This window comes from Lontra canadensis, unplaced genomic scaffold (assembly GCF_010015895.1).
Source record: "Lontra canadensis isolate GAN:19392208 unplaced genomic scaffold, GSC_riverotter_1.0 scaffold378, whole genome shotgun sequence".
In the NCBI taxonomy this organism is placed as follows: domain Eukaryota; kingdom Metazoa; phylum Chordata; class Mammalia; order Carnivora; family Mustelidae; genus Lontra; species Lontra canadensis.
The window spans coordinates 438-19,972 of NW_022631372.1; the positions used below are offsets into that span (position 1 = coordinate 438).

General features: G+C 34.3%; 1 protein-coding gene across 1 annotated transcript; it reads left to right on the plus strand.

Annotated features, from left to right (window-relative positions):
- The first annotated feature begins 668 nt into the window (after nucleotides 1–668).
- On the plus strand, nucleotides 669–18,934 carry LOC116862915 (histone deacetylase 2). The gene is made up of 12 exons (XM_032850369.1): nucleotides 669–802; nucleotides 2,817–2,891; nucleotides 3,488–3,626; nucleotides 5,693–5,834; nucleotides 8,766–8,858; nucleotides 8,941–9,049; nucleotides 12,856–12,996; nucleotides 13,215–13,323; nucleotides 13,931–14,061; nucleotides 15,103–15,258; nucleotides 17,860–17,917; nucleotides 18,561–18,934. The coding sequence occupies exons 1-12, from the start codon at nucleotides 712–714 to the stop codon at nucleotides 18,589–18,591; spliced, it is 1,275 nt and encodes a 424-aa protein (XP_032706260.1). The 5' UTR covers nucleotides 669–711; the 3' UTR covers nucleotides 18,592–18,934.
- The last annotated feature ends 601 nt before the right edge of the window (nucleotides 18,935–19,535 follow it).

The window sequence follows — 19,535 nt, forward strand, 5'->3', positions numbered from 1 at the left end:
CCTTAAATGTTTTTGCACTGATGGAATTATATATTAACTTTGGGAGGATGGATAATGGATATTGGTGGGGAGACCTTAACTTCCCTGTTTTGTTTTTTTGTTTGTTTTTTTAAACACAACAAGAGAAAAGACTTGAAGCAGTTAGCAGTACTGGGTGTCAATGAGTTACTTTCTTTCAAATATAAACATTTACAGAAGAGGATTTGGATAAATCTTCCTGGGAATCTGGGAGAAGTATGTCATAAATGAAATTGAGCTCTTGGGAACAAGAATAATTAGGATAGACAAAGGAAAGAAGGAGTGATTGTGGACAAAGACTTATAATTGAGAATGAATTTCATTCTCACTGGATATAGAACAGGTTTATGATGGGAAAAGTGAAAGTAGTTTCTGAACACAGATTCAACTTTGTAAGTGTTGACCAATTTCTGCTAAAATAGTAGGAGTAATATATAGTTGGAGTCAGACCTGTGTAATGCTTTTAAAGGAGTAGGAATTAGCTTTGGAATTGATTACTGTTTTCTAAAACATATGTATAAATTTGGATTAGCTTTGGAATTTATTTTGTTCTGGCAGACCTAGTTCTTTTGAGAGGACTGTTAGGGGAAATCGTATACTTTGTGTTGGTAACTCTGATATAACCAGTTGTAGTTCCACAATTCTGACATATGTTTTTCTTCACAGAGGCCCCATAAAGCCACTGCTGAAGAAATGACAAAATACCACAGTGATGAGTACATCAAATTTCTACGTTCAATAAGACCGGATAACATGTCTGAGTATAGTAAGCAGATGCAGAGATGTACGTTTCTGTGTCAAAAGTATATATTAGTATTTATAAGTATAAATGAGTATTTTTAGAAGCATATAATTAGAGTTATCCAAATCTAGGAATTCTGCCTGATCTAAAATACTTTTTTAAATTAGTTGGTTTGAAAAGTCAGTGTAAAAATATTAAAGCTACTTTATCTTTTAAAAAAAAATTTTTAAAGATTTTATTTATTTATTTGACAGATAAGAGAGAGTACAGGCAAAGGGAGCAGCAGGCATTTCCTGCTGAGCAGGAAGCCTTGATGCAGGGCTCGATCCCAGGACCCTGAGCTGAAGGCAGACGCTTAACCAACTGAGCTACCTAGGTGCGCCCCTCAGAGCTATTTTAAATAACAAAAAAAGGGGGGGTGCTTGCGCTGCTCAGTTGGTTAAGCGTCTGACTCTTGATTTCACCTCAGGTCATGATCCTCAGGGTCTTGAGATAGAGCCCTGCATCAGGCTCTGCACTCAGCACAGAGTCAACCTGAGATTTTCTCTTTCCCTCAAATAAATAAAGAAATAAAATCTTTAAAAAACAAAATCTACCTGAAGCCTATTGGTCTGCCAAACTGCCAAAAAGCTATTTGGATGTTCCTCTATTCTTTGTTTTTGTCCCTTTCTAACTTTGGGATAATGGATATTGGTGGGGAGACCTTACTCACCTGCTTTTAAAAAAAAAAAAAAAAAAAAGTAATTATACTTCGATTGGCCTTAGCCTGGTGTATAGATTTCTCATCTTCTATTTGTGTGCTTTAGTTAATGTGGATTGTAATATGTAATCTGTTCCTTCCCTTTGTGAGTGAAGCTTTTGATTTTCTTCTATATAGTATTCTCTTTTATATAGATAAAAAGTATTTTATTATTAGCAGTGGTTGGCTTGAAAGTGGAATGCAAAGTGTCATCTAAAATGTTTGGAACAGAGTTTTTGAAAGCTTGATACTAAAGTTCATTCTCATCAGTGTTTCTGTTTTGTAGAGTAAACTTCTATAGTCTTCAGTGATGATTTTTTTAAAAAGAACAGTTTTAATAATACTAAAGTGTAGTTACTAGACATTGTTAACATTTGTAGAACTTTGTATGCATTTCTACTATCGATTATTTCATTTACTCAGTAAAATGCTATAATGTAAATCGAACATATTATTTGTCCCTGGTTTTTTGATGGCGAATCAGGCTTAAATTAAAAGTTATGGGTAGATTGGGCAAATGAATTAACAGGATTGATTTACTACATAATTATACTAAGATTATATCTGAGCAGTAAGAAACTCAAATGCATTTGTTATAGTGCTAATAAATTATGAGTATAAAAAGCTATGTAAAATAATTACCCTTATTTTTTAAAAGGTTATAATTGGGGGTGGGAAGAGGCTGAGAATGGGTCATGTACATAATAAGTCCCTTTTATCCTGTCAGTACTAAGGAACTGTGTCATGGATCTGTACGTGTTTTTTCATTGTGCTTTATATACCCCTTCCTTCTATGTCTTGGCTGTTACGAACCTAGTTAATTCTTACCATCCTTTAAGATTGGGTAGGCAATCAGCTGCTTTATTTTTTTAGTACTCATTAAAATACATTTCAAAGTTAATGGATGTTCTGTGCATTTAGGGATTTTTGAGAAAGTAAACCGTAAAGGGATTAAACTTGCTTAAATTTTTTAGAATCCTGATTAATTTATTGTATATTTAAGGAGAAATGCCTAAAATTTAAGTGTATGTTTTAATTAAATAAATCAAATGCCTTTTATATTTTGATGGCTATTAATTTTTTTAGTAATAGAGCAAAGATGTTTTACAAATAATCCTGGTAAGATTTGGTGGTGGTGTTTCATAGGTAACACTTTAATTACCTTGGGTAAAATGACAAATTATTTTTAAATATCAAAGTTTAGATTTCTTCTATGATGTTTTTTCTATCAAATATAAAAATGTTTGTAAGAAGTAGTATTTGGAAGGAAATCTTTAATTCATAGAGTGGATTCTAACTGAAACCTGTCTTTCACAGTTAATGTTGGAGAGGATTGTCCAGTATTTGATGGACTCTTTGAGTTTTGTCAGCTCTCAACTGGTGGTTCGGTTGGTAAGTGTCCTGATTCAGTTCTAAAAATTGATTTAAATTTGGTATGTAACTTTTGGGTTATTTGTTTAAAGCAGAGGTTTCTGGTGGTAGTGGATTTTGAAAGCAAAAAGTAGCCTGTATGTTTATAGTAGTACAGTTGTCTTTAAAAATCCACGTTTGGGGCACGTGACTGGCTCAGCTGGTAGAGAACGTGACTTGATTTGGGAGTTGTGAGGTCAAGCCTCACGCTGGGTGTAGAGCTCACTTTTAAAAAAATAATAAAAGTAGTTACCTTCTTTCTTTAAAAATAAATAAACCCCATGTTTTATGATCATAATGACTTGAACTTTTTGTTTCTTGTTTCTGTTGTATTTTCACGTAGAGATTTCTCTCTATATCTCTTCCAGCTACCAGTTTCTGTATATACTCTCTCTCATTTAAATCAGAACACAGCTATAGGAATACATTTAAGAAAAAACCTGTCAGTGTCCCAGATGATGAGGCTTATCTTTCTGTAATTTTAAACTCTTTTACTTGTACATGGCATTCTCTTTCCTATAGGACTTTTGTCTAATTGTATTAACTTCTTACTTTAAACTTCCTGTCTTGTCTCTCAGCTGGGGCCGTGAAGTTAAATCGACAACAAACTGATATGGCCGTTAACTGGGCTGGAGGGTTACACCATGCTAAGAAGTCAGAAGCATCGGGATTCTGTTACGTTAATGATATTGTACTTGCCATCCTTGAATTACTAAAGTAAGTTAATTTATGTCGATATTTTTCTTATGAAAAAGTTTTAATTAAAACCATAGAAATCTATGAAATCTATTAAAAATAGTTCAGAGATGAGCCTTCTTCATTACAAACCATTGTAGAAATACAGGACATTTCCCCATTCCTTGGATTAATAATGAGAAATGCATATACATGTTTAAAATTCCCATTAAATATCCTTTTAAAAAAAAAACCAAAAATAGTTTGGAGATTAAGATTTTGAGTTACAGTTTCAACTAATGAAAGATGACAGGACCCTGAAAGTTTATGTTCTAACATTTTATAAGTTTTAACTTGTGAAGGCAAAAATTTGAAACCAGATTTATTCATGGAATGAGTCTAGCTAATTGCCTAGTTTCCACATGGAATGAGGCTTTGTTCTCTACTAATGGATATAATTGTCTCTAAATAACTAAAGGAATTAGAGGTAAAGTTATCCTTGACTGCGGTTTGAGAGAGATATCCATAGAGGGACTTAAAAATTTGGAAATTTACAGGGTTTTTTTGTTTGTTTGTTTTTCTTTGTTTTTTTTTTTTTTTTTAACCATGATCAGTTGTAACATGTCTTAGCAGATGCCACTTCAGATTATAGTGAATTAAGTTTTTTCTGTTTCAAAATGTTCTTGGCTGTAGTAATTCCATGCACACTGTTTATAGAGGCTGCTTTTTCAGTCATTTAAAATTTGGTATTGACTCCTCAGATAAAGAACTAAAATGTTTCATTTAACTCATTCAGAGCCAAGGAAAACCACTTGAAATTATTTGCCTTGGTTTTTAATTCCCTGTTGATTTTGGTTCTTGTGTCTTCATCTCTGGGCAGTGGTTTTGCTTACATGCTTAGAGCCTTAAACAGGTTTTAATTTAATTTGTATAGACAGATTTCTTTAACTGGTATGAACGGTCATAATTTAATTGACTGTTGATAAGCCACTTATAAACAAACCACTTGGTTGACTAACAGCTTTTTTTATTATTTTTGAGAAGAAAGACTATTATAATGAGACATTCTTCTTTTTTCCCCATAACTTTGCTGAATGGTGCTTTCCTGTGAGTTGAGAATATTTGAATGTGTGCTTAGTTTGATAATGTCAGATTATATTATTGTAACGTAGTGGTGGTATCATTATATAATAAACACAAAAAGCTCTGCCATTTAATTTAGTAACAAAATAATCCTCAGTTCACCATGCCATGAAAGTATGACATTCAGAGTTCATTTCATTTTCTCTGTTTTGACATGGGTATGTGCTGGTAAAAAAAAAAATGTCACAGTGTAGTGATATACATGATTCCTAAAATATATTTGAGCTATAATTGTATCACAATTTATAGTGCTCCAGGCAGCACTAGGAAATGAGGAGAGTACCAGATGTGGTTTCTGTCACAACTACTCTACTTTGCAGTTGAAAGCACAAAAGAAGCCATAGATAATTTGTAAACAAAAAAACATGGCCATGTTTCAGTAACACTTTATTTATGGACACTGAAATTTGCCATTCCCTTGTCACATATGAAATATTCTTGTTTTAATTTTACTTTTCAGTGGTTTAAAAGTATAAAAACTATTCTTAGCTCAAGGCTTTACAAAAAGACTTTGTTGGTCAGATTTGGGCTATAAAATAGATCACCAACTATTGTTTTATAACACTGAAAATTTACTACAGAGATGTTTTAAAGTAATAATCCTCTAAGTACAGTATAATCTTTAGTTGTTAATATATAGAAACATGTAGTATGTTTTTAAAACTTGGAGAATTGGACAGATTTCCCAGGGAGAGTAAATACATTTTCTTACCTAGAGTGGGGCTAAAAGAAGGACTTAAAGATCTAAGGGCCAAACTTGTATGATCTCTTTTGAGATGATCTCTCATCTCTGATCTCTTAGGCTGGAAATAAATGATTTGAATGATCTCTTAGGCTGGAAATAAAGTAAGAAAGGGGATAAACGTTCTGAAATGCAAGAGCTCAAAAATGGGTTTTCTGAACCCATGGTGGTTCTTTCATCTTTTAAAACCTTTTAGAAACTTAAATGATGGCATTGTTTTCAGGTATCATCAGAGAGTCTTATATATTGATATTGATATCCATCATGGTGATGGTGTTGAAGAAGCTTTTTATACGACAGATCGTGTAATGACTGTATCATTCCATAAATATGGGGAGTACTTTCCCGGAACAGGAGACTTAAGGGTAAGACTGAATTTCTGTCTGAGTAAGTATTGTGATAAAAAAATTAGGAGAATGGAGGAAGCTAATAATCATATCTAAACTAATACTGTTCTTCAGTCATTCATTTGAAACACGTATGCAGGATTGAGTCATTTTATATACTATGTAACATTTGCCAGAATTCACTTTTGTTGACTATAAGCAAAAATTTAGTGAGAACTGAGAGAACTTTCTCTTGCTCAGCCATAAATAATTTCTTTGGTTGAGTAATTATTTTTTAACATCCCTGAAGCACGAAGAAGTTTTCTAGATGTTTATTTGCATCTTTAAAACCTGCTTGAAAGTAGCCAGCATTGCTGTTGATTGTAAAAATTGGGGGAAGAAAATAACTCTTTTTTTAGGTTCTTGCCCTCCTTCTATGATGAGTCTTGATTTAATAGGCCTAATTTTAATCTCTTTTTCCTTAGGCTTCTGAAATTTGTAGTCTATATCTGGAGAGAGAAAGAATACCGTAACTTATCCTGCCTGCCTGTTACATTAAGTGCATTTATTTCTTTTATACTTCTGTTATCGTATTCTAAGTTATTTTATTAAGGTTATTTTTCGTATCTGTGGTATGTAGTTAGAGCTGTATGACAACCAAATGAAAAGTGGCCTTATTATATGTGAGTTTTTTTATTTGACCACAAGATGGTGCTCTTTCAGTAAGAGTTGTGATGGTAAAATCTTTTTTTACTTAAAAATGGATGGAAGGTCAGTTTATTTGAGTTTAAATTATGTGGCTTTTAAAATTGCAAATATATATTTTCAGTTCCATGCCTCTTAGCTCCTTCAGTGCCTTTCCCTCTTGGTCTTAACTTTACATACAGTGATTCTTAGTGTATGACTTTTAAACTAGCAGTTTCACTGGGAACATCCTGTCAGGCCTCTGAAACGGATTCTGCACACGAACGTTTGAGAACCACTACTCTAAACCGGTAGAATTCCTTGGTCTACAGCCATTGTACTCAGTGGAAATTCAGCAAAGACTCTTCCTAGTTTTAAGCTTAAAGAAGGTCTCTTTTCACTATAATCCTAATTAATGCCAGAATTAGTAAAACATGGCCTCTGTTTTCATTTCTGACAATATTCTTAGGATTGATTGAAGTTGCTAGAAAGTATTGGAGAATAGGTGTTTTTTAAAGATTTCAGAATGACTTTGAATTTCTCTTTTACTCACTAAAGATTTTACACTTATTGTGTGAAATGTCATCGTAATAATTTCCCTTTGGTTATTATAAAGGAGTCCCCAAAATTTTGTAAGGAAATCAACATCAGTCATTATGCATGGAGTTATATTTGGAATTTCATAAAACTTTTGTGTATCTTTGATGTTAATTTAATAAACATTCTTTTTTTTTTTTTTTTTAAGATTTTACTTATTTATTTGACAGAGATCACAAGTAGGCAGTGAGGCAGGCAGAGAGAGGGGGGAGGAAGCAGGCTCCCCTCAGAGCAGAGAGCCTGATGCGGGGCTTGATCGCAGGACCCTGGGATCATGACCTGAGCCAAAGGCAGAGGCTTAACCCACTGAGCCACCCAGGCACCCCTAAACATTCCCTTTTCTGCCTGCCAGTTCATTCGAAATTAGAAAAGAAAGCTACTTCAAGTTTAGGTCATTGTTAAAACTGCTTGGCTTTATTAGAGCAAGAGTCTAAGGGAAAAAAGGGTATGATAAAAGTAGCAGTTAAGAGTAAGAACTAGAAGGGATAAATCTGGGTGCAACAAGGGCAACAGCTGAGGGGCCAGCTTTTGGCTGGAGTTGAGAGGTGCTGATCAGCTTTCCGTATTCTGAAATCTTAATGTCAAAGTATATTCCACATTTAGTTTTTAGAGCAGGATTTTGGGGATTCACCATGCTTTAGTTTACCCATATCTGAATGGTTTGTATTTAGGTATATATAAACATTTAGATTTCTTCAGGAAAAATTGTTGGGGGAGATAAATTCCACTTTTTCTTCATTGGAAGTTGGATCATGGAAACTCTAATATTGAAGGATAAACTGTGCTTTTTTAAAATGAATCAAACTCAGATCGTTATATGAGAGTTAAAGGGAGACTTGTATAAAAGCAGTAGTCATTCTAAAGATTCCGTGTATAGTGAGACATAATTTAAAACACATTAAGAATCAGTTACCACCAGTTCTTTGGTGTTGCAGTTAAAGAACTATTTTGTCGCAATTTTTGTGCTATACCATTTCTTCTAGGAATTATGTGTGTGTGCACTAGGTACATTTACACACATCCATCTACACATGCATAATAATACAAATAGTATATGTAGTGTGTGGGTGTATATATATTTTTTAAGTGTATATCTTGCTGAACCCAGCTCAGTTTCTTTTGCTGCTTTGAGAAGTGTTAATGCCTAGAGTGGTTTTAATTCAACAAGTAGAAACAAAATTTATTTCAAGCCCAATTAAAGAGCAGGTTTTGGTGCTTTAGTCTGCAGTTGTCAAAACTTGAGGGAAGTTGGAGCTTTTCTTTCATCATAAATAAACTTAGACCAGAGCATGAGCCACAAGAAGGATTCTGCATTATAGAGACAGTTATCCTGCATGATTCTTTTGCTCAGAGTATTTATTTTCTGCAGTTTTACTCATAACGTTGTCTTACATATTCTGTTCATGATTTATTTCTTGGTCTAATGTGTAATATTGCCTTTAATTGTTAAATTTCTTTCTCCCCAAAATAGCTATTACAGATTATTTGGAATTGGTTCTGTTTAGCTTAATAAAACAATCCATTAATAATGGAATTTATACTTGCTCCTGTATTTAAATTAAAAGATGAATTCAGAATTGGATATTGTTGCCTAGTTTTTTAAAAATCTTGTAAAAAATTCCTTAATAAGCATGTCAGGCATTTTTACTATGAAACAGTCTCTAAGAGCTGTTTAATTGTGTATTTTAGGATATTGGTGCAGGAAAAGGCAAATACTATGCTGTCAATTTTCCAATGAGAGACGGTATAGATGATGAGTCCTATGGGCAGATATTTAAGCCTGTAAGTATTTTTATTTTCAAAATCAAAATGGAGTTTTGTGAAATAATTTTACAGGTATTAACATTTGTTGTCTTGTACATAGATTATCTCAAAGGTGATGGAGATGTATCAGCCCAGTGCTGTGGTGCTACAGTGTGGTGCAGACTCACTCTCTGGTGATAGGCTTGGTTGCTTCAATCTGACAGTCAAAGGTAAGTGGTTTAATGGGTGATAGTCCCAGGAACGGGTTTTCTTTTTTTTTTTTTTTTTCCCTCTCTGAGAACTTCCCATTAAAGTTAATCATTATAATTTTTTGCCTCTACTATATTAACACAGAATCACACATTTTGTATTTTTCATTGGTTTTTGCCGGATGTATATATGCATTTGGAATGCTGTTTCAGTTAATTAGGTTTTTTTTATTTTGTTGTTGAATTCATACGGGAAGAGTGTCATAAAGCTTCTTGCAGTCCCAGCCAAGGCAGCCATTTTCATTGTTTTTTTGTTGCTCCTTTGGGTGTTTATCTTTCTCCAAATAACATGCAAACTAACTTTGTTTTTATTTTACTTTTAATCTCTGTTCCCAGCGTATAGGGCTCAAACTCAAAACCCCGAGATCAAGAGTTGCATGTTTCTCAGGGCGTCTGTCTGGCTCAGGAGGTTAAGCATGTCACTCTGGATTTCAGCTCAGCTCGTGATCTCAGTCCTGGGACAGAGCCCTGCGCTGGGCTCTGTACTCAGCACGGAGTCTGCTTGAGATTCTCCTCCTCCCCCAGTTCATGTTCTCTCTCAAATAAATAAATAAAATCTTCAAAAAAAAAAAAAAAAGTTGCATGCTCCTTCAACTGAGCCAGCCAGGTGTCCCAAACTCTGTTACTTTCAATTTTCGCTTTGTATATTCAGTTCCTGTCATGGAAGAAGAGGGATTTAGCTCTTTTTCACCACTTTGTCCCCAATACTTGAGTACACCCTTCCGGTATCTTCATTTTTATTGCTTAAATCTGGTAATTATACTAGAATTTTGGTGTGGCATTCAGTGTTTACAGCATCATCAACATTAAAGCACTTTTCAGCTTATCAGATCTTTTATTGTATAACTTGTTTTTCTTGCCTCATTTTTTTTATTAATTTTTTTTTATTTTTTATAAATATATTTTTCTTGCCTCATTTCTAGTTTTCTCTTTACTCATTATTAAATCACCATTATCCAAATAGCTTCAAATGTTCAGTTGCATCAAGTATTCCATCATTTTTACCTTTTTGAAGAATAACCTTCTGTGCTGTTACTGTTTAGACAAGTATCCTATAGACTTGGTGGGAAAAGCGCTCTTCGTTTCTCTTTTATATGCCTCCCCTCCCCCATTGCTCTTTCCTCTGTCTTCCCTAAATTTTTGTCTTATTTTGTTAGAGCACATTCTCAGGTAGTTTTCTGAGAAAAGATGTGTGGGGGATTAGGAGGATAGCACCAAAACTTAAATTTGATCCATTGTTGAAATTAACATGCAACTTAAGTCCAGACCAAAGTGAAAGTTCACCGTCATGGAATGAACTTCTTGGGTGTAAGAATAAATCCTAAATTTTATTTAACAAGTTCTTAAAATTTATTATATGGGGATCAGTAATGATGAATATTGTACATGATTTTGTAGTTTTCCTTCTGAATCTTCAGTTGACAAATGGATGTTCTTGCATTGAATTGCCTCTTAAGATGTGAAGAATTCTCAAACAGAACTTTTTAAAAATGACTTGGCTTAAATGGAATTAAATACCTAATTCTAGATATTAAAGTCTTTTATTTAATGTTATGATTGCTTCTATACCAGTTAGCTTTAGAATTAATGGTACAATCTGTTCTACTTTTATTAGGTTGAACCATACAAACTTGATTGCCCCTTTTCTTGGTAGGTCAATAGTGGTCAAATAGTTTCGTATTGTTGAACTTAATGTGTTGATAACCATCTGTTCGCTTCCAAATGGATATGATCTTCCTAATGTACAAAAGGGGTATTAACAGTCCGTTTTCATGTCCTAGCACTTCGAAAATGCTTTGTTTTCATACTTAAAAGTTTTAACATTCATAATCATAAACTGTAGTATTTTACTTTTATAGTAATTTACATTTCTGCTGTTAGAATTTCAGTTATATAAAGCGCTAAGGATATTTTCAATCCCAGTTCTTAAACTTGATTCTAAGTTTTCTCCATTGCCAGCTTCAATTTAGATTTCTCAGGTCTTTTAAAGTCCGTTAACCTCTTGTCCATCTCTTTTCTATCTTACTTTATGTTGTTACTATGTGTTCTCTGCCATTCTTCATTTTTTTATAGGTTTTGGTTTTATCCCTTAAAAAATACCATTAGTCATTTTTATCAGGTTTTAAGGAGAAGGAAAAGTGTTTTTGTTTAGCCAGCTAGCTGTCTTTACTCAGAAGTCTATGAGTTAACTTTTTATTTTGTCTTTAAAAATACTAAAGTCTGGGGCGCCTGGGTGGCTCAGTCGTTAAGCCTCTGCCTTTGGCTCAGGTCATGATCCCAGGGCCCTGGGATTGAGCCCCACATCGGGCTCTCCATTCGGCAGGAAGCCTGCTTCTCCCTCTCCAACTCCCCCTCCTTGAGTCTCTCTTCCTGTCAAATAAATAAATTTTTTTAAAAATCTTAAAAAAATAAAAGTACTAAAGTGGTTTTTTTAATCTATTATAAGAAGCTCATGTTTTTCTAGTAGCAATAATAGAAATTGGGTTATGAATTTTATATTGCAACTGTTGAATACTCAATGGAAATGCTCACAAATATACAATTACATGAAAAAAATCATTAAATCTTACTAAGTCAGAAGGAATTGCAATGAAATACTTTAAAAACTATCTTTGGATAATGGCGTTTTAAACAGTTTCGTCTTTGTACTTCTTTAAATTTTTTCCAAATATTCTTAAGTAAGCATGGATTTCTTCTATAATTGAAGGGTGTTTTTCTTTAAAGATTGATTTGTATGCCTGAATGATAGATACATTTTACATTTATCCAAAGAAAATATTTTGTTTTTATATTGGGTTTACTTTCCATTTAAATTTTTACACATAGATATTTGTTGAAGTATTTTTTAATAGCAATAGAGAGTAATTTTATAATCTTAAATTAAGAAAATTATTCCTAGTACTGCTACCTGAAGATAACTTACAGTTAAACTTTGTTGTATAGCTTTTCATGATTTGTCTGCATTACGTTTATATGGAAAAGTGGTAAAATTTAGATTGTTGCATGGGTTTTTCTTTTTTTAAGATTTTATTTATTTATTTGACAGAGATCACAAGCAGGCAGAGAGGCAGGCAGAGAGAGGGGAAGGGAAGCAGGCTCCCCGCTGAGCAGAGAGCCTGATGATGCGGGACTCGATCCCAGGACCCTGAGACCGTGACCCAAGCCGAAGGCAGAGGTTTAACCCACTGAGCCACCCAGGCACCCTGTTCATGGTTCTTTAAAGATTTTATTTATTTACTTGACTGGGAGAGGGAGAACCAGGCTTCCCACTGAACAGGGAGCTGATGCAGGGCTCGATCCCAGGACCCCGGGATCATGACCCTGAGCTGAAGGCAGACACTTAACAATTCAGCCACCCAGGCACCCTATGATTGTTCATGTTTCATTATAACCTTTTTTCCCCCATGTAATGTCACATCAACATAGAATCTTCATACCACATAATGTCTTCCTATGTTAATAAAAATAGGTGTTCTGTCATATTTCTTACGTTAATTTAGTTGTATAATTCACTTTTCTGTTAGGGACTCTTGTTAAAATAGCCACTTATATCTTACTGTGTTCTATATATCATTGTGTGAAAGATATTTAAATAAAAATTTTGGACTAGAAATTTCTTGAAATTTTTACATACTCTTTAAATACTTAGAAAAGCCATTTTGGTTGAGTAAAACTTATTGTTTGCATCCATTATCTTTTTAAAACTTACTTGTCAAACTGTCAGAATATATAGATTTGTTGTTACCCAAATCTTTTTTTTGTCTCAGGTCATGCTAAATGTGTAGAAGTTGTGAAAACTTTTAATTTACCATTACTGATGCTTGGGGGAGGTGGATACACAATTCGTAATGTTGCTCGGTGTTGGACTTACGAGACTGCAGTTGCCCTTGATTGTGAGATTCCCAACGGTAAGTGGTCATATTGTGATGTCTGTATGGTACGAAACTGTCAATGTATATAAGTGGACGGATGAATGATTAGAGTCGATTCCAAACCATGTAAGTAGGAGAGCGGTCACTCTTAAAAGTTTTCTTAGGGACTTTCACAGCTTGAATCTGGATTTTGTGCATGGGTTTGTGTGAAATTGAGCTTTTAATATGTTGCTTTATTTCATTGTTTTTAATAGAATTGCCGTATAATGATTACTTTGAGTATTTTGGCCCGGACTTCAAACTGCATATTAGTCCTTCAAACATGACAAACCAGAACACTCCAGAATATATGGAAAAGATAAAGTAAGAGATCATTGAATTGATTTGATAAACTTTTTATTTTTATTTTTATATATCAGATATTTCCTTTGTCTTTTTCAAAAGCATTGAAACCTTAAGATCACTGGTTATTTTTTTCTGAGATAATGAAAATGTATGTGCTTCATAGCTCAAAAATACTTCCATTTTCTTTTAAGATGGATTTTTAAATTTCTAAGGGCACTGTAAATTGTATACTTTCTTGCCTTACTTGAAAGTGAAATTTTCCTTTTCGAAACATTTTGGTAAACTTTAACTCCAAGAGCAAAGTGTTTAGAGGGCTATTGTACACAGACCCAAGTTTGTGTCCTCTCTGAGACACAACTAGGTCTGTGACATTTGGCAGTTTACTTTGCCTTTAGGCTTACATTTTTTCACCATTGAAATGAGGGATGAAATGGTACCTATGTTGAAAATTTTGAGTATTAGGTGAGTTAATGATAGTCTGTGAAGTATCTTGCTTTTATGTTATTATTTTAACTCAACGGTTAAGTCAGATAAATGATGAAATTTTTGCTTAATGTTTCCTCTTACATTTAAGAGAAACTTGAAAAATGGAATTGTGTCTAACAAATTCGCATATGTAATTTAGACAGCGTTTATTTGAAAATTTACGCATGTTACCTCATGCACCTGGCGTCCAGATGCAAGCTATTCCAGAAGATGCTGTTCATGAAGACAGTGGAGATGAAGATGGAGAAGACCCAGACAAGAGAATTTCTAGTAAGATAATGCCTTGATGTGTACTGTTACATTCTTCTGATTTGTTAAAAATAGCACTACAAATTAAAGGTTTTGGTGGTCCAAGAACTTCACTATGGGTCACGTTTCAGGAGGACACTATTGTTGTCCTTTTTTCCCATTTTTAATCTTACATAGATTTGACTTTGTTTTGTTTTGTTTTGTTTTGTTGTTAGGAGAGAGCACAAGCAGGGGGAGCAGCAGGCAGAGGGAGAGGGAGAAGCAGGCTCCTCACAGAGCAGGGAGCCTAATGCGGGGTTCAATCCCAGGACCCTGGGATCATGACCTGATCCAGAGACAGACACTTAACCGACTGAGCCACCCAGGCACCCCTCTTGTATCTTAAAGCCTCATTTAAGTGTCAGTGTTTTAGTTCCTGTGACTATATATACGATCAAGGAGCACCTAGGTTCCTCAGTCGGCTAAGCGTCTGACTCTTGATAATGGCTCAGGTCATGATTTCAGGGTCATGAGATCGAGCCCCACATTGGACTCTGCACTGGTATTTGGGAATGAATTGGAAAATTATGCCATTTATCCAAATGAGAATGAGTTCAGTAACATTAAGCACCTTCTGTTTGATTCTCTTGTCTCTCATTCCACTAATATTGGTTGCTAAGTATGGTATATGTTGTGGTGTAGACCTTCTAACATACTTGGCATTAATGATATTTTTAATGTTACTGTCTACATCTCCTTTTAGCTCTGAAATAAATGGTCACTCTTTAGTATCCCCCCCTTCCTATTAGTAAAACATAGTTTTTCCCTCCAAATTTTTTTTTGGTGAGCTCCCCAAGTGTTTTTCATGTTTCTTTGAATTACTTCTTCCTAGATCAAATCTAAATTTTCATTACTGAACAAACCATGCATTTAGTTCTAATCTTAGGATTATTAAGCATCTGTTATCCTGTACTTTGAGATGTGGAAATTGGTTGGTACATTTGTATATGAGTGTGTTACAACAATTATAAAACCTGTGACTGACTGCCTTGTCAACTTCCATTAACATTTTTATATAATCAGTTAGAGCATCAGACAAACGAATAGCTTGTGATGAAGAATTCTCAGATTCTGAGGATGAAGGAGAAGGAGGACGTAGAAATGTGGCTGATCATAAGAAAGGAGCAAAGAAAGCTAGAATTGAAGAAGACAAGAAAGAAACTGAGGACAAAAAAGCAGGTCAGATTTATTTTTCGGTAAAAGTATTTTAATTGTAAGTTTTTAAAATGAGCTTCACTGCAATTTTTTAATGAAATCCTGAAGTCAATTGTGCAAGTATTAAAGGGTGATTATGACTTTTTTCCATGTGGTAAAGGGGCTTACCTTACCTGCTCTGTTAATGTTACTAGTCACATTTGGTCTTATAGTATAGGAAACCTTACTGCCTCTTGCTGACACAGGCGTAGAGCAGCAGACGTCACACTGTGGGGTACAGACTGGGTAAAGACAAAGTGGTGACCCATGCATTGGTCGTCCCTGAGCAGAGCTCAGATTCTAAGGTCATTTTTAACCACCTAACGTTTATTTGATAGGAATAAGACACACAAAAAGAGTTATCCTTAGACTAGTTTCAACATTGTGAAAAAGCTGAGAGAGAGTACACTTTGCTCAGAAATTTGATGAAAATATGATGAAAACATAACTCTGAGGAAAGATAGGAGGGTGGAAGCTGGGTTGGAGGGGGAGGTAGAATACTTTGATGCCATAACTTAAAAATGCCGGTAGCTTATCTTTTGACGAAATGATGCCTTAGGCAGTAAATTTACTACCAGAATCTCTTATCTCTTATCTCAGTTCCCAGAGTACTTATACATACCTTGGTCATTTTATTTAACATACATTATAATGCCTCATAATAGGATTTTATGTACTTCCATGCTAGGTTGAGCTGCTCGTGGCTAGGGAACACAGTAACTTAAATATGTTCTTAACATTGGTGCATTCCTTGACGGAATGGATACCAGATACCTGATACCTGTATACAAGTAATGGTGATGAACTTGAGTTTTAGTTGACTGTTAATTTTGACCCTATTGCATGTGGAAAACTGATAGACATACTTGGCCAGCATCCTTTTCCTTAAATCTGTCAACACTGCAGTTTCATGAGTAAGCTGGCTGTCATGTTCTTTTTTTTTTTTTTTTTCTTACTAGAGAGGTTAGATTCCCCAGCACATCTGACACTTGCAGTTCGATTCTTTTACTCGTGATTCACTCCTCTGTAGGCACCTACCATTCTCTAACTTTTAAAACTCTAAGTTTGAATGTATCACAATGATGGCTCCAGTCTGCTCTTACGTACCGACTGACATCCACGTACGTTTGAGGTAAGGAGGGCTTAGCTTTAGCTGTATTGTTTTTCTAGTATTTTTCATTCTTTCACCATCAGTGCATACTATTGTCACTTTTGAAGTTTCTTCTCATTTTAAAAATCTTTAGCTATTTTGTGCTTTTTTTTCCCCTCAAATGGGAAAGCACCTTCACTAGGGTGCTTCTTGTCTTCATTGTGCTTCTAGCTAAAAATGAGAGTATCTTTTGATTTGGCTTAATGACCTTGTAGTGGATTAATCTCTTAGTGTTTGGTTCCTCAAAACTTTTACTGCTGATAATGATAATTTTTAAAAATTTGTTTTATGGTGGGGCGCTTCTTATAAGGTCTTCCATTTGTTTTAAATTGCCTTGTCTTACACATAAATATTACTACAGAAAACTTTTTTAAAATCTATAAATCAAAACCTAAAGTTGGGGCTATTTCTTTTTTCTTCCTCCACTTCTCAGTTCCATTTTGGTACTTTGAATTACTAAGTTTACATATCCCAAGTTAAGGCAGTAGTCCAAAAAAAGTCATAGTATCCTTATTGTCACACACGTTTGTATTGTCAGAGCAGTCCCCTGAAATGTCTGTGTAGCATGCTTAATAACAATGTTTTTTAATCAGGTATCTTTATTGTCAGGTCATTGCTTCAGAACTTTGGTTCCTATCCTGCTTTGAAGAAATTCAGCACATTTGGGCTAATTTGTTTTAGTAGTCTTGAGTTTGTAGTGTTAATATCACTATTTTATTGATTTTTATTAGAATTGTAAAGTTTCAGGACATACAGTGAGGGTTAAAAGTGAATGGTGGAAGCAGTAGGATTTAGCCTCTACTGTGCCTCTGAGCTTATCTTACCTACTTCTCCTGTCTTCTCACAGTATGTTGTTTCCAGTGGTCCTTCAGTTCTTCCTCCTAATTTGTTTATTCTGTTTTGGGGTGTCTGGGTGGTTCAGTCTCTGTTGAGCGTCTGCCTTTGGCTTAGGTCATGATTCCAGGATCTCCAAATGCCTCCCTCCCTCTTTCTCTCGCTCTCATGAATAAATAAATAAAATCTTTTAACAAAATTCTTTCTTGCCTCAAAGTCCTTTTAAGTTTTCCTTCTGTTCAGGATGCTTAATCCCTTTTCCCACCCAAAAGCTATTCATTTTTAGGACACCTCTCCGATGTCTCTCTCTGTAATAGCCTTTCCCAGCCTCCCTCAGTGCTGTGCCTATGTCTGTAGGCTGAACTTCTCCACAGCACAAGCCCAGCTGTAATACTGCAGTCTGAGTGAAACAGAACTTCAAAGGGGCAGGACCTGGGTTGTTACATTGACCCTTGAACCTAGCGAAGCTTCTGTAGTTACTGAATTCATGAATACTGTTTGTATATGACAGCTTTTTATATTGTAAGGAAAGTATATTTTTAGATGTATATATTTTTGTATTTTAAAATAGGCTTTAAACTCTTCCCAATTTTTGTTTTTAGATGTTAAGGAAGAAGATAAATCTAAGGACAATAGTGGTGAAAAAACAGATACCAAAGGGTAAATTGTATTCCTTATCTAGTGATTTTTATATACTATAAAAATAATAAATACATTTACTTTGGGTGTGTATTTTGGGAAGTGCTGGACTGAACTTGCTTAAGAGCATCAGTAAGTTGTATGAGGCGCTCTAAATTTTCGTCCATATTTGTGGATAAGGTAATCTATGCCATCTTAACCATCCAGTTTATTTGTTCATCTGTTACTTATGTAGCTTGCCTTAAAAAATGATAAAGACTATAATAATACTGTATAACTCAACATAAATTAGTTTGTACTCTTATACGTAATGTATTTGAGACCCTTTGCTAGTAACTTCATGTGATCTTTTCATGGTTCTTTTAATTTCCATATATGAAATTTTTCAGTGTTGGGAGGTAGATAAATTTAAACATGGGGCTAGCATAACACAATTCATAATGCAGTTATGTTTAGCAAAATCATAATTGAGGTTTTTATAATCATAAAGCATATAAATACTTGACCACGTATAATTTTGTGCCAGCCTCTATAGGATAACTTGGAATAGATTCTAAAAATCACTGCAAAGATTAAGGGAGTCAGTACCCCAAAAACAAGGCATTATGTGTTTCTGGGCATGACCCTATACAACCCTAATACTCTATGTTGCCTCTTTTAACAGAGCCAAATCAGAACAGCTCAGCAACCCTTGAATTTGAGTGTCTCACCAATTTCAGAAACCATAAAAGAAAATATTGGGAAGAAAAATTTTTTCTTTTTGAAGACTTCTGGCTTCATTTTATACTACTTTGGCATGGACTGTATTTATTTTCAAAATGGCTTTTTTTTTGTTTTGTTTTTTTTCTTGGCAAGTTTTATTGTGAGTTTTCTAATTATGAAGCAAAATTTCTTTTCTCCACCATGCTTTATGTGATAGTATTTAAAATTGATGTGAGTTATTATGTCAAAAACTGATCTATTAAAGAAGTAATTGGCCTTTCTGAGCTGATTTTTTCCATCTTTTGTAATTATCTTTATTAAAAAATTGTACTTGGATTGTCTTTTGTCTGTTTATTACAACATGAAATCCTTTTTGGGGGGCTAATACCATGACTTTCTGTACAATTAGGATACATTAGGAGTTAAAGATAACTGATTACAACTTCAAGGTTATCCATTTACTGTTCAGGAAAGAGTATTTTACAATACTTATTTCTTAATGCAATAGCAGTTCTGCTGTCTTGGTTTTTATAGTTTGGCCAGTCACCAGTGAAGATTGGCACCTCTTTATAGTAATTTATCTCTAAATTAATAATATAAGCTATGCGGTTGAAATCAGGAATTATATTTGAGCTGAACCAAAGATTCCCAAAAACTGGAAATGAAAATTCTGAATTGAAAGAAGAAAACCTAATCAGAGAGGGAAACTGTCTTCCATACTGAACAGTATGTGACTTCGTTGCCAACCCCACTATGTACGAAGTAGAAAAGGAATTGTATGGTTGTGTTTGACCAGAATTTTCCTGTATTCATATTAATTAACTCTGTCTAAAATAAAACCTATTTAGACAAAACCTGGTCCTTTTACTGCATTTTGCATAGCATTCGGGTTCCACTATTGCACACAAGCTTCCAGACCAAGGAAATAAACGGTTTA

Excerpts from the sequence above, each read along its gene's own strand:
- LOC116862915 (XM_032850369.1), top strand. The coding sequence starts at position 712 with ATGACAAAATACCACAGTGATGAGTACATCAAATTTCTACGTTCAATA. Across the intron at positions 12,997-13,214 it reads TGATTGTGAGATTCCCAACG|AATTGCCGTATAATGATTAC; the intron begins GTAAGTGGTCAT and ends TGTTTTTAATAG. Across the intron at positions 13,324-13,930 it reads GAATATATGGAAAAGATAAA|ACAGCGTTTATTTGAAAATT; the intron begins GTAAGAGATCAT and ends TATGTAATTTAG.